This window comes from Acipenser ruthenus, chromosome 7, assembly GCF_902713425.1.
Source record: "Acipenser ruthenus chromosome 7, fAciRut3.2 maternal haplotype, whole genome shotgun sequence".
Classification (NCBI taxonomy): domain Eukaryota; kingdom Metazoa; phylum Chordata; class Actinopteri; order Acipenseriformes; family Acipenseridae; genus Acipenser; species Acipenser ruthenus.
The window spans coordinates 42,981,263-42,995,183 of record NC_081195.1 but is presented as its reverse complement, the minus strand read 5'-3'; the positions used below and the strand labels follow the sequence as shown (position 1 = coordinate 42,995,183).

The window sequence follows — 13,921 nt, the reverse complement described above, 5'->3', positions numbered from 1 at the left end:
GTGTGTGTGTCTATATATATATATATATATATATATATATATATATATATATATATATATATATATATATGTGTGTGTGTGTGTATATATATATATATATATATATATATATATATATATATATATATATATATATATATATATATAAAATATACAGTGCATTCCATTTAAGATTTACTGATATAAGAATATCTGGTATATTATATTATGCAATCTTAATGCCGAAGGAAATAACGTTCTGCAGACTAAGTTAGTATAATTGCTTTGGCCTCCTTTTCTCATCATACATGAAGGTAAAGCTAAAGCCTTGTCACATTCCATTAACTTTCATTATTCCTGTTTGTGAGCAGCAAGACTGGGGGCAGAGGGTTTAATGAGTTATGAACATTGTAGTGAGGTAGTTCAATGTTTTGTTTTGTTTTCATTTTTATTCTTTCAGGAGTTGCCTGTTTTTTTTATATATATGAAGAAAATAACTCAACATGTTCATTGCCTCATTCTGTTGCACCTAGAGTCAGTCAGTATGTGGCCTTAGTGCTGCCCACATGTCACTCCAAAATATGATACAGTACCTGTCTGGGTCTGTAAGGTACCATAATATTACTGGCGATTAATAAAGACAAAATTACATTAAAGGTACCCGGTACACATCACTGAAGAACATGTAGTAGACAAATAAGATTGACTTGCTTGGGGCTTGTTAATGTTTGGTATGCCTCTTTCATTTAGATTACATACTGGTGGCTTAGAGTATTGATTCGTTTAAAAAGAAACATGCTTTTAAAAACACACAATAACTTGCTGTGAAAGCAGTTGTGCAGTATGTAATTAAGATGGCTGTTTTTGTGATATTGTAAAATATTTAGCTTCAGGGGAGTCTGCAAAACAAGACCAGCATTAAAAAATTAAGCATGATTCTTGTTTGCTGCACAATATGATCATGTTCAGAGGCAAAGAGCCGTACTGGAAAACAGTCAGTGTCAAAGACTTCAGACTTGTGCATTAACACACCACAGGTCTGGCCGTTCCTCAACTTGTGCATTAACACACCACAAGTCTAGCCATTCCTCAAGAAGAGTAGACTGCAGTAGAGTAGTCTGTAGTTAAGAGGACCCAGTTTAAGATTCTAAACCCCTGGAGCCCAACAAGGGCTGCTCAGCAGGCCCAGGTTATGTTCTTTGTGCAGTCATATCCACCATTAAAAAAAAAAAAAAAATCATTACATCAGTGGCCTATGGGTACTGGTACTTTTGAGTATCAGAAATAGAACTATTTAAAAAACCATAACCAGTGCCTTTAAATTACAATGAGACAGGTTATTAATTGTTCATCACCCATCTGACACAGTTCTTTTATTATTATTGTAACTCTTTAAGAACCTTTTTTAAAGGTTGAACCTCTCTCCTCCACCACCAGGTCTACAGCGTATTATCTGGTGATTGTATAGGTCCTTATGTGAGAATAAATCCACCAAAATACATTTTACTATTACACTTTTAATAAGAAAAAAATATTCAGGATCAGAGGGAATCTTATGTAAGTCTACAATGGAGGTCCATTTCAGTTTTTTTACATGACTTAATTGAGGGTGGTTGACAAAGTTATTCGTGTATATGAAAGCTAATCCTTGTAACTAAGTGCATGCCTTTATTTTTCATTTAGTATGCTCCTCAGGAGTTTTAGGGATGTTGTTTGTGTCATGAAATGTAACAATAAAGTGTATTTATAATCTGCTATTCCAAGCTTCACTGTAAATACTGATGTGTGCTTAGTTAATCTCAGCTGGACCAATATTCAGATTGTACTTGTTTTTATAAAGGGTCTTGGAATAGAAGAATATAAGTATGTAAACAGGAACACTTTAAGTAGTACAGCCATGCAGATGACTTTTTTTTTTTTTTTTCATTTGCACATTTTTTTTATCCCTGATATTGCCAAACATCATTTAAATGCAACAAATATAATATTGTATTACTTTATGCTGATTTCTGTGTTTTAAATCAAACAGTACTGTTAATGCTTAAACTGAGTAAATAATTTAATGGATCACCATTATACACATAAATGGTTGCATTCCAAAAAAAAGAATGCAATGATTTTGTTTTAACAGAGAAAAAATAAATGTGGGATGTGACAAATGCAAGTGGAACATTTTATACTGTGGTAATCATGCATAAACTGTCCCCAAACGTGATCAGCAAAGAATATTCCAGTGTTGCAATGCACACATAATGTGCACACTGTTTATATGCTGTATTGAGAGGAGTAACTACCTGTTGTATAGGCTGCATATAAAAAAAGGTGTTTAATAAGCTTTCCAAAAATGTCACCTACATTTGGGTGTTTCACTTGGTTAACAGTGGCATTTAGGTATAACCAGATGGTAGAACAGAATAAATTCTGTATGCAATCTCAAATAAATAATACAAATTGCAATTTAAGAAAAAAAACTGTGTGCTGCTCTTTTAGAAAATTGCTGGCAAAACAGCCTTTAGGGACATCCTTTACTGAACCACACACGATTGTGTATCCTACAGTACATTTTACAGTCTTTCTTTTTTCAAGAAGTAACATGAATGATTTAAGAATATTTATCTTGCAGCTTTATCCAATATGTTTAGCCTAACCTTTTCTTGCTGTGGGAATGCAGCTTTATTATAAACTTGGCACCAATTTGACATTTATTATCAGCCAAATTGTTTGTGCATTAAATGCGCATTTATTGATTTTTTTTTTTTTTTTTTTTTTTTTTTTTTTAAGGGTTAGTTTTTAGTGAATAGTTGAATTGCACTAAGATAGCCTGCTTTCCCTTCTCATGGATTCTGTAGACAATATGTGCTGCAGCACAACAGGTTTTCAGACCTTGCTCCTAGGCTATTGATCCCACTGCCATATTGCTGTCCACAGTGTAAAGGCATGCTGTCGGACATTGAATAAAGTGACAAAAACACAACTGCTGCTTGAGATACCAACAGTGCTTGGAAGACAGATTTGTTTATTTGTTTATTATTTTTTGCTTACCTAATTTTCTATGTTGAAGTGGTGTATTTTCTCTCCTCTGCCCAACATGTTCAAGCTGAAATGTAGTATGAATCTATATCAAGACTTTGGGCCATTTTAGTAACTTTGGTATACTGTAAAGTCATACATATTTGCAAACCTTTTATTGTGCGTTTTTCACGTATGAAAAATTTGGCACAAATATCAAATTCCACTAACAATACATAATTCATATATTGAAACACGTCGCCAACATTTCTGGAGCAAAATAGGTTTTATGGGTGTGATTCCCCAAATATTTTGGTCGCAAATATTTATGGCTTTGCAGTATTATATGGCAGAGGTGGCCAGCAGACCATGGCTCCCGGTGAAATGCTGGGTGATGCACACTTTGCGGCTCGAATGAACTGAAGAAAGAATAATAAACATAAACTAAAAGAAAAGAGAGAAATTATTTTTGATCTCTGTATTCATTCGTGTTTTATTTTCTTTCTTTATTTTACTTTCTTCTCTCTCCCCTTCTCCATATTTAGTTTCTTTGAGCCTGCATGTTCACTGCAAGGACATTAGGTAACTTGATGACCTTCAACACCCATCACTGGCACATGCGTATTTTGATCACCTTAAGTGAAAGCCAGATGTGCAGTTGAAAGTCAGTTTCATAATTTTGTTTAGTGCTCATTTGTTTCGTGGAGACAATGGCATTGAGCAAACCATCCACAAGTAGTAAACGAAAGAATGAGGCTTTAAGCCAGAGTGGGAGGATGAGTTTGCTTTCACTGTAACCCTCTGTGTCTCATCGGCAACAAACCGCATACACACTGTAGTCTGTACAAGGTGAGCAACCTCAAACGTCATTGTCAAACAAATCACAACACTTTTTCATCTGAATATCCTCCTAGATCAGACTTGAGGAGAAACAAGATAGCCTCTAAAAGCATACCTCAGCAGTCTGCGATGCTCCGTTCAGTAAAGAAGCTGATGTAATGACTCAAGCGAGTTTTGGACTATTGCATGAGTGTTGGCGCTAGACTAGAGAATGCTTATTTAAATGTTATATTGTAGGTCTAAAATAAATATTATATTTACATATCTTACACCTCGTCATGAGCAGGTCCTGTAATCCCTTTCAAAATAAATGGTGCATTTGTCATCCACAAAGCTTTCAAAAGTATTTAATACACGCAGTTCATACAGAAAACTGAGCATTCAGATCTTCAAGGGAAGAGCTTGTCAAAAATAATCCTTACAAAAATGTATCTTTATGTGGTGTTTTTAGTGAAATCAGGGCAGTTATTATATTTTCCTTCCTAATAACGGAATATATTTTATTTAACCCTTTCAGGACCAAGCATTTTCAGTGGGATGCTCCCCCAGGACCAGCCATTTTTTGGCATAAGAACATAAGAACATAAGAAAGTTTACAAAGGAGAGGAGGCCATTCAGCCCATCTTGCTTGTTTGGTTGTTAGTAGCTTATTGATCCCAGAATCTCATCAAGCAGCTTCTTGAAGGATCCCAGGGTGTCAGCTTCAACAACATTACTGGGGTTCATGTAGTTCATGTAGTTGACTCTCTTCCTATAAAAATTAACAAAGAAATCTATTTTGTACAGTACCATATTGGAAATTGTGTCCTTTTTTCCGATAGTGATCACTCTGGGGAACATTATAAAGTACTTCAGAAACCATACAAACTTTTCACTTTTTTTTTTTTTTTTTTTTTTTTTTTAAAGTATTTTTTGTTATGTATTCTGCTTAGAGATACATGCATAAAACATGTTATTCTATGACCTGAGGGACCTTACAATACTTCCTGAATGTTTTGTTGAAAAATATTGATGTTTGGGCAGATTACAAGACATTGTTTCAGTTAGTTATTTATAAATAAAATAATAGTTATTAATTTCATTATTATCAGTAATAAGAAAAAAAACCTACTTGATACATTTAGTTCATGAAATAGTATATGCTTATATCCACTCATTTCTTGATATTTATAAATGTTGTAAAAACATATATATATATATATATATATATATATATATATATATATATATATATATATATATATATATATATATATATATATATATTAAAACACGAGACAGAATAAATGTTCTTATGTAATTATAAGTCAACTACATCAGATTTACAGTGTTTCCCCTTTTTTTATTAGCTCTAAACAAGTTCCGGTGATGTTTTGTTTCTGCTTTTGTCTCCGCCCTTTAACACTCACTTCCCCTCTCAAAGTACAGTAGCCCTGTAGGTTATCAAATTTAAGTGCTTTTTTTTTATCATGTTTACACGATCGTGGTCCTAAAAGCCCACTTCAGTATGATCGTGTTAACATAATCCCGGTCCTTAAAGGGTTAAAATGCATAACACATAGAGTAGAAACAGATATAATGAAAAAACACCATAGTGTTACATTTATAGTTGAATACACTGTAGATCTACAGTATAATACAAATTACACAAAAACTGTAAGGCTCTGCAATGTTCTCCCTTGTTCTTGTGTATTTTGCTGCCATCAAGAGATAACAACTACTGTAAGTGCAAGATTCTGTTTTAATGTTCGAGAGAATTAAAAAAAATGTTTAAAACAATGCTAGTATTTAAAAAATACAGTTAAGAGTCTTTATGCAAAGGTGTACTCTGGTCTGTCAGTTTTCCTTCCAGGGGTTATTAGTACTGCTTGCTGAAACTGCAGAGATATATGGTGCTATTAACTAATCCTGTCATAGGAATTGCAGCAGTGAAATGCATCAGTATGGTAGCCAGTTTTGAGTTTCATTTCTTCTCTCTCTCAAAAAGAGCAGACCTGCCTTTTTTAGATGTTCCTTGCTTAGCATGCTGCCTATTAACGTTTAATAGTAAGGGAACTGCCAAATCTTAATTGAATTGTACATCGGCATGGAAAATGCAATATTGCTTAGGGCGGCATTTTATTTTAATATCCACGAATGTCTTAACACTAAAAAGGCCTAAAGTTTGGGAGAAATGTTGACTCTTCTAACTACCTGTTATCCTTTGCAGTTTATTATAAATTTTTGTGGTCTAATTTCATTATTTTTAGCTTTGAATGTATCTTGTTTAACCGCAACTCTGCGGATGCATAGGTTACACATTACAGGCTAATTACAGTCTTAATCCACATTATTTTATAATAAAGGGAAGCGTGGAAAAGAAAATAGACTGTACTGTGTAACTTGAAAACATATACTGCAACATGCAGATTCTACATTATTTCAACATCACTTCCCTTTTAAAGTCTCATTAATTTACAAGTTATACACAGTATTTACACAGTGCAATCTATTTTCTGTAGTCCTCCTTTTCATACAATAATGTGGGTTAGTAGAGCATTGGTTAAACAAAATACATTCAAATCTGTAAATTATGTATGAATTTTACAACTATACTTATCCTAGAATGTCACAAGCAGCATTTAGTAAAACATAGTGCTTGCCCTTTCTCAAACAATTAATATTCCAAATGCAAATGTATTATTGTAATAGATTAAGTATTAAAATGAATGCCAAATCACAAAGACTTAAATATGTACATTACTTCAAAGGGAACACTAGACATGGTAGGGCAAAACTTAATTTAATACCATACTGAGCTTATGAAACCCTATGACAACATTTAATTTTCATACTGAAGTGTTTACAGCTGTCAAATGCAAAATGCATAACCTTGCTTTGATTTAACATGGATATTATTATTTTCTTAGCAGACGCTTTGAAGGAAATCTAAATATGAAACATAACAGCAATAAAACTAAAAAATGTTTCAAAGGCCACTCACACCAAAGAGGGTACATTTCACAAAATATCAGAACACCTGGTAGAAACCAAGGTACAGAACTATATTTAAAAGCAGTTGGATCACAAGGTACTAAGGGGTTCAATTTACAGTCTTTGATTGTAATCTAGTTTGGCATATTGCAGCTACTGTACTATGGGAACCCATTATTTTTATAGGACACTACATGAAATGTAATGGATGTATTGCCTTAATACACTAGCCTTCGCCAAATCTCACCCCAGCATCTATTTCTAAGAGTCAAAAATGGTTTTCAGTTCATAATAACAACTGCAAAAAACAGTGCAGCATTTTCACATGTTTTCTTGCGACTGATTCTTGCTATAATGCGGTTGTATACTGGTAATAATGAGATAATGCAGCTGACATGTTGTGCTGCTGGCAAAGAAGTTTTAATTGTAAAAGAAACAACTAATCTAAGGCAGTGTGCTTTATTGTAAGCTGAATTAATGATTTTGGAAGGTTTTATAGATTTCATAACAAGAGCAATTACATTTGGTGGGTGGATATTTTTAGCCTCAGTGTAGTTGAGGCACATTAGCATTGACTTCTGCTCAAGGTGTAATGCAGCGCAGAGGCATTTTATCATTCAGAGGCGGTTTATCACTAAGTCTTCTAAGGTCCCATTGCATAAAATGCCTGGTGCTTCTTACTTCATTCTCAGATTGTATGCATTAAACTTGCAGTGTTACAGCACAGTAAGAAAGTTACTTATTTTTTCCTGCCTTTGCTGTATCGATACTGGAATAGCTTACAATACACAAAAGATTGGAAGTCTTTAAATTAAATGACCCTCACAGTTCTTGTTAAATGAGTTATCTCATGGCTAATTATGTACAGTGATACAGTTTCCAAAGAGCTCCATTAATAACAATTGTGAAGATTATTACTTCTGTTTCCTCACTGCTTTAGACTCCAAGGAAGTCATCAGACAGCTGAGATTCAACCCTATAGCATAATTATACAATATTTTCTCAGAGCTGTGCCTAGTGTATATTTGGTATGATTTTTTTTATTATTATTTAAGCCCAAGGTATTAGAGTTAAACATAGAGAAAATGAATTCTCTTGACTTTATGCATGCACAAGTAACTGTCTTAATTACATCCAGTTCTCTAGCTGTTAACCCCATTGCAGGCTTGTAATAAGAATCCAGAAGATAGATAGGAACATGCCCCATTAGTCTTCCATCTTAATGATTAGGAGCCCATCTTCCTATCTGCCTCCTGGGGAATTGAGAGTCTGTGATCTGAATCTACAAACTTGTGGATATTTTGAGTAAGAAATAAGATTATGGGGTAGATGTACCAAGATGGGCCAGTCACACAATGCATTCTGTTCCGTCTTCATTTTACCTATTTTAATACTGTGTGTGTATACACATATACAGTGTGTATATATATATATATATATATATATATATATATATATATATATATATATATATATATATATATATATATATATAAATGAAGGGCAGTTTAATCTTATCAGATTTTATAGTGGGGCCCCAACCTTCACCCCCAAAAAGCTTTTCATAATACAGTAGGCCCTCGCTAAACCGGACATGTTTGCCCAACATAAGGAGGTGTTCAGTTTAAAAACACTACAATAAAATCGCACACACACACATTTACAGTTCGCAATGTATTTTAAATACAAATCATTGTGCTGAAATAACACTAATGTGTTTTGGGTAGGCTACATATTACATTATGTAAAAATATAAATCTGTACAGTATGCCTATACAGTACAGTAGTAAAATGGTAACACAAAATAAATCATGCTACTGCATTGTACACATTGTTGTACAATGTGAATAAAAGATTATTTTAAATTGAAACTAAATGATTTTAGGGTTTTTTTTATTTTATTGTAATTGTTATTATTTTTTAACTTGGTCTACTTAGTAGCCTAGACAATTAAAACACAATAGATCATGGTCCTGTACAGATGCTCAGAATGAGCTGGAGGGGTTAGTGGCACATGTGTGCAGTCTATTACTCCCAACACGCTGGGAAAACCAGAAATGTCATAGAAAGTCTTGTAAGTACATCCTGACTTTAGTGAAAATTAGGCACTTGGGTGTTCGCCTCAAAAATGCATTGAGCACAAATGGCAACGCATGAGAAAAAGTGGACTGGGAAATGCCAGCAACAATTGCGACTGATTAAAACTTGCTTTCAAAAGTTCTTAACAAATTGATGCAATTGTAAGTGTTGCAATTGTCAGCAGCTTTAGTACATCTCAGTATAATATTTGTGAATCCTCATCTCCTTCCCCTTTTTGCAAATTTATGCAGGTACGCCCATGTGTGGAGTAGTGGTTAGGGCTCTGGACTCTTGACCGGAGGGTCGTGGGTTCAATCCCAGGTGGGGGACACTGCTGCTGTACCCTTGAGCAAGGTACTTTACCTAGATTGCTCCACTAAAAAACCCAACTGTATAAATGGGTAATTGTATGTAAAAATAATGTGTAAAAATTACAAACAATTGTAAGTCGCCCTGGATAAGGGCATCTGCTAAGAAATAAATAATAATAATAATAATAATAATAATAATAATAATAATAATAATAATAATAATAATAATAATAATAATAATAATTACATATAGAACCACAAAGAAAAACTGCTGCCACAAAGCATTCCTTAAAAAGTCGCTAACAGCATTGCGCTTGTTTAGTACATTTCACCCCAGACTTTCGACTTGTTTGCGACAGGCGCAACACTTTATTACATCTACCCCTTAGTCTGGGCACGCTTTTTTCATAAGACTAATGCAGTTGCCTGTGGATAGAATCTTTTTTTTTCCTTCTCTGTCAAGCTTAAATAAAATGACAGTTGCACAGATTGACAGGGGAGAAACAAAAACTGGGATTAGCTTGTTAGTAGCCAGTGAAAAAGCAACAGTTTAGCGATACAATCCAGAAAGAAAATTCAAGTTGAATATTTTCTTGGTATTTGCTTGGTATGAGAGAATATTACCATATTTTGGGTAAAGTCTGATACCCATGAAAAAGCAGCACATTCATTTTTATTCCATCCTTGCATGTTGCTGTATCTGTAAGAAGCACATTGTTATTTTAGTCAACAAATGCTTAACATGTCATACTGTATACATGAATATTTCAGATAAGCAACATGTATGGCAGCAGAATTGTTCTACTTATTAGTATATGGATTTTTATAGCTAGTGATAAAACACAATGCACATTTTTCTCTGGCTGCTTATGGTGATAGATCATAAAATGACTGCATTGTTCACAAGGTAATCTGTGGTCTATATTATACCATCATTTAAAATGTGTAATGCAGTTTGCGTGTTTGTTAAGGCATTGAGAGCACGTCATAAACATGTGCACGTTTATTAATTTATCAATTCATATGTGTGTATTCATATATATAGTTTAGTGCAATACCTAATTATATGAAATCCCATAACACCAACCATTAGAAAGTTGATGCCGTGTAGACTTCATTTTTTCTTTAGTGACATATGTTACATAGTGGAAGGTTATTGTAGACATGGTGAAATCTTAAAATTAGCATGGCATCCAATGTGTTTAAAGTCTGATTGGATGGATTTAATACAGTTTGATGTTCATGGAGCTGTTACTGACTTGCATGTGTCTAATTCTAACATGTATTTTATGGCATCTCAGTTAATGTAAGATTACCCAGGCAATATGTTTGAATTAATTGCATTTTTACAGCAGTATTTTAGATCTATTATTCAACCCTGCCTCAAAGTTACACTGTACAATAGTTTTTAAAAGCATTTTATTTCTGTTGGGGTATTTAGCACTGTAGATTCTTTAAATAAATTGTTGCCCTTTCTTAATGAAGGTAAAGCTGATTCAGTTTTTCATATTAGATGCAATTCTTTTGGCACAGTAACACTTTCCGTTTGTGTAGAAAAGGTGGGAAGACAGGGTGTTTCCAGTAAAACAAACTGTTGCCTGTCAGTGGTGGCGATATAAAATGGTGAAGTATTTGCCTGTTCAAAAAAGGTTTTATCTGAGAGGATATACAGGCTATATGGTATTAATATATACATAACTTAAGTTGTTATTGAATTTCATGTTACTACAAAAACATTTAGCCACATGTTTTCAATTTTAATCTTGAACATTATAAAACAGCTGTTGATTTAATCTGTTATTGTTATTATCTCTACATTTGTACTAATTTAATTCAAAGAAAACACCCACTGCAGAGTGATTGTCAAGTTTCATGAATAAATCAGTTGACGAATAAATGTGAAAATATGTGATGTTGAAAACAACAGGTATTGGGTCTATTCAATTGATCTAAATACCAGCATCAATAAAACAGACAAAATAGGACACTCACTAGCATATATATTTTACAGACAGAAACACACACCTGGAATGGAAATAAATGACATCATACTGTATAGCGATTTCACATGTTCCTTACTTATTACAAGCTTGGTTAGCCACAGTGTACGAGCTTGGTTAGCCACAGTGTACGAGCTTGGTTAGCCACAGTGGAGCTTGATTAGCCACAGTGGAGCTTGATTAGACTCAGTGTACAAGCTTGGTTAGCCACAGTGTACGAGCTTGGTTAGCCACAATGTACAGGTAACAAGCTCAGGTTGATTGCAGTTCTTTGCTAACATTCATCAATCCTTCCTATCAAACGCAACCTAGTTAAGATGCTGGATTATTGAAATATATAGTTTAATGTATTTTAAAGTTTACCATTAAATTAATCAATTTTTTTCTGTTCTTTTTTTTCTTCTTTAGTGGTGGGACGTGGAGAAGGGGGAATCTCTGCAAACGTTTTATACCACTGGAACAAATCTAAAGGGAATCCATGTATCCCCTGACTTCAAGACTTTTGTAACCATTGACAACATCGGGGTTCTGTACATCTTATGTAAGGTGGGGTAAAACCCCTTGATTGAGACCACCATTACCCTTTCAATGTGTGACAATCATTCAAGGCTCTCCTGCTTTGTGAGTCCGGTTAACAAAAGATCCCTACAAAATGAGAATCTTTAATAATAAATGCAATTTGTAATATTCAATTTGGTGCGCACATTTTGATATGTTTAATATTCAATATTCTTCCTCTTAGCTATAACATAATTATAGGTGAATTTCTATCTATATTAATGGTGTCTAATGAAGGTCCATGTATTAATACAATGAGTGTCATTTGGGGTCCTTGAGCAATAATAAAATCGTGAAAAGGGTGCTTTTTCTTCTAATGTGAACATATGTCACTGTGTACAGAATAACAACGTAAGTGATACTTTTACAACTTTTGAAATATGGATATGAAATGTAAACTTTTAATAAAAGTGGTTGGGTTTAATACAAATAAATAAATACATTGATTCAACACTGATGTACATTTGTTATTATGCCAATATATTATTAAAACCTCCATTGCTATACATGGCTGCCATTATATCTACTGAGGGTTGCTGCTGTTGCTCAAAAATGACTATCCTTGACTGTTGATGTGTAAATTACATGTGGAGGAAAATTGTTATTGGGTAATATATAGTTAATCAATATTGGTTTAGGATGCAGACTCTTGGATATTTACTTTGTCAATAACAAACCACCTTTTCTTTGGAAGAATACCAAGGGAGAATACATTCCCCTTTTAAGGTACAGTAGTCCGTCGCATATCCAACTATGGTGGGACCAGAGTAAGAGCAGATATGTAAAAAGTCGGATGAATGAATCCTGTTTTAAATACCATTATACACAGCTGTAACAATTACTATATTCACACAATTGTTGTTTTGAGATTCAGCTTTTATTAGGGAGCTCCCCTAAATCCTTTGTTTAGAAAGATACAGGGTATTAATGCTTGTGAGTAGCCGTGTGCCGTATGGGTGCATGCATTCGCTGCTGCGTGACAGGCAGAAGATCGAGACAGAGGTTGAAGTTGATACGCCCCACAGGCGAACAGGATTTATTTACATAGCAACACGCTGAACAGCTCACGTGACAGTACCAGCAGTGGCAGTGCTCGGAGCACATACAACACAGTGTACGAAAACTTTGGTAGGATCTACAATATCGGAACTAATCTTCTCTGTTCAATAATAAACTAACGTTGCTGAAGAGGTTGATCATGGCGGATAAACGGTTAGGGCGGATATGCAACGGATTACTGTACACATAAGTTGTCTTTGTCCCCAACAGCTGACAATCCAATTTAAGAGATGTATTTACTGTTTTCCTATAAATCAAATCAAACAACTGCCTTGTACCTGTAAGTCAGTGTATTACATTTGTTATACGCTGGAGAGGAAAACAGATAAATAATACAAAACATAAAGTTGCATCATAAAATGTTTTGACCTGGAAATTAAATCATGCTTGCAATATAAGAGCATTAACTGCTGTAATTGCATTGGTGGATCGTGTATGGACTGTGTGTTTGAAAGTGTGCATTATGTATGTATGTATCGCATTAATAAATATGTACAAGTTGGGAACAGCAGGTGATTCTGTTGGGAAATGAAAGTAGGATAGGAATAACAATATTAATGAAAGGATTTCAACAGTATCCTAAGCAGCTTGTTTCCACTGTCTGGCGCTACATACTTCGGCTGCCACGGCTAGCCGCCAAAATCAAAAAGGCGTTTCCAGCAGTAACACTGTGTTTAGAACAAAGCAGTCCCAGCAATGGAAGATGACATTGAAAGAACCTTCATTGCAATTTTCATTATGGCACTACGTATGATTTTATACAGCCTTCTCAAGGCCCAATTGAATGAACCCTCCAAAAGAAGATGGATGGAAAGTGAAATGTAAAACAATAACACGTTGTAAACGAATGCCATAATAGCCTATGCAGCTCCTGGCATGTAGAAAAAAAATGCCTTTTTTTTTTTTTGGCTAACGTCGCTTAGTTTATGTATATCAAATTCCACATGTTTCATCACGGTCGTAAACAAAGAGCTTGAACACCTCCTGGCTACGTGATGACGCACTTCTTTTTACATAGAGTATGAGATACAAAACCTGACCAGATAGCCTATTTTGTTGCCATGGGCAACTGTAGCCAGGAGCACCAGGCAGTGGAAACGGGGCATAAGATTA

At 34.3% G+C, this 13,921-nt stretch overlaps 1 protein-coding gene across 4 annotated transcripts in view; it reads left to right on the top strand.

Annotated features, from left to right (window-relative positions):
- The window catches only part of LOC117416074 (apoptotic protease-activating factor 1-like), a 74,065-nt gene extending 61,865 nt beyond the window's left edge, over positions 1 to 12,200 (top strand). For all 4 annotated transcript variants that reach the window (XM_034027113.3, XM_034027114.3, XM_034027112.3 and 1 more), the window contains one exon: positions 11,600 to 12,200. In XM_034027113.3, coding sequence (XP_033883004.3) covers positions 11,600 to 11,746 — 147 coding nt within the window. In that variant the 3' untranslated portion in view covers positions 11,747 to 12,200. The remainder of the gene's footprint in view (positions 1 to 11,599) is intronic.
- Positions 12,201 to 13,921: the final 1,721 nt, after the last annotated feature.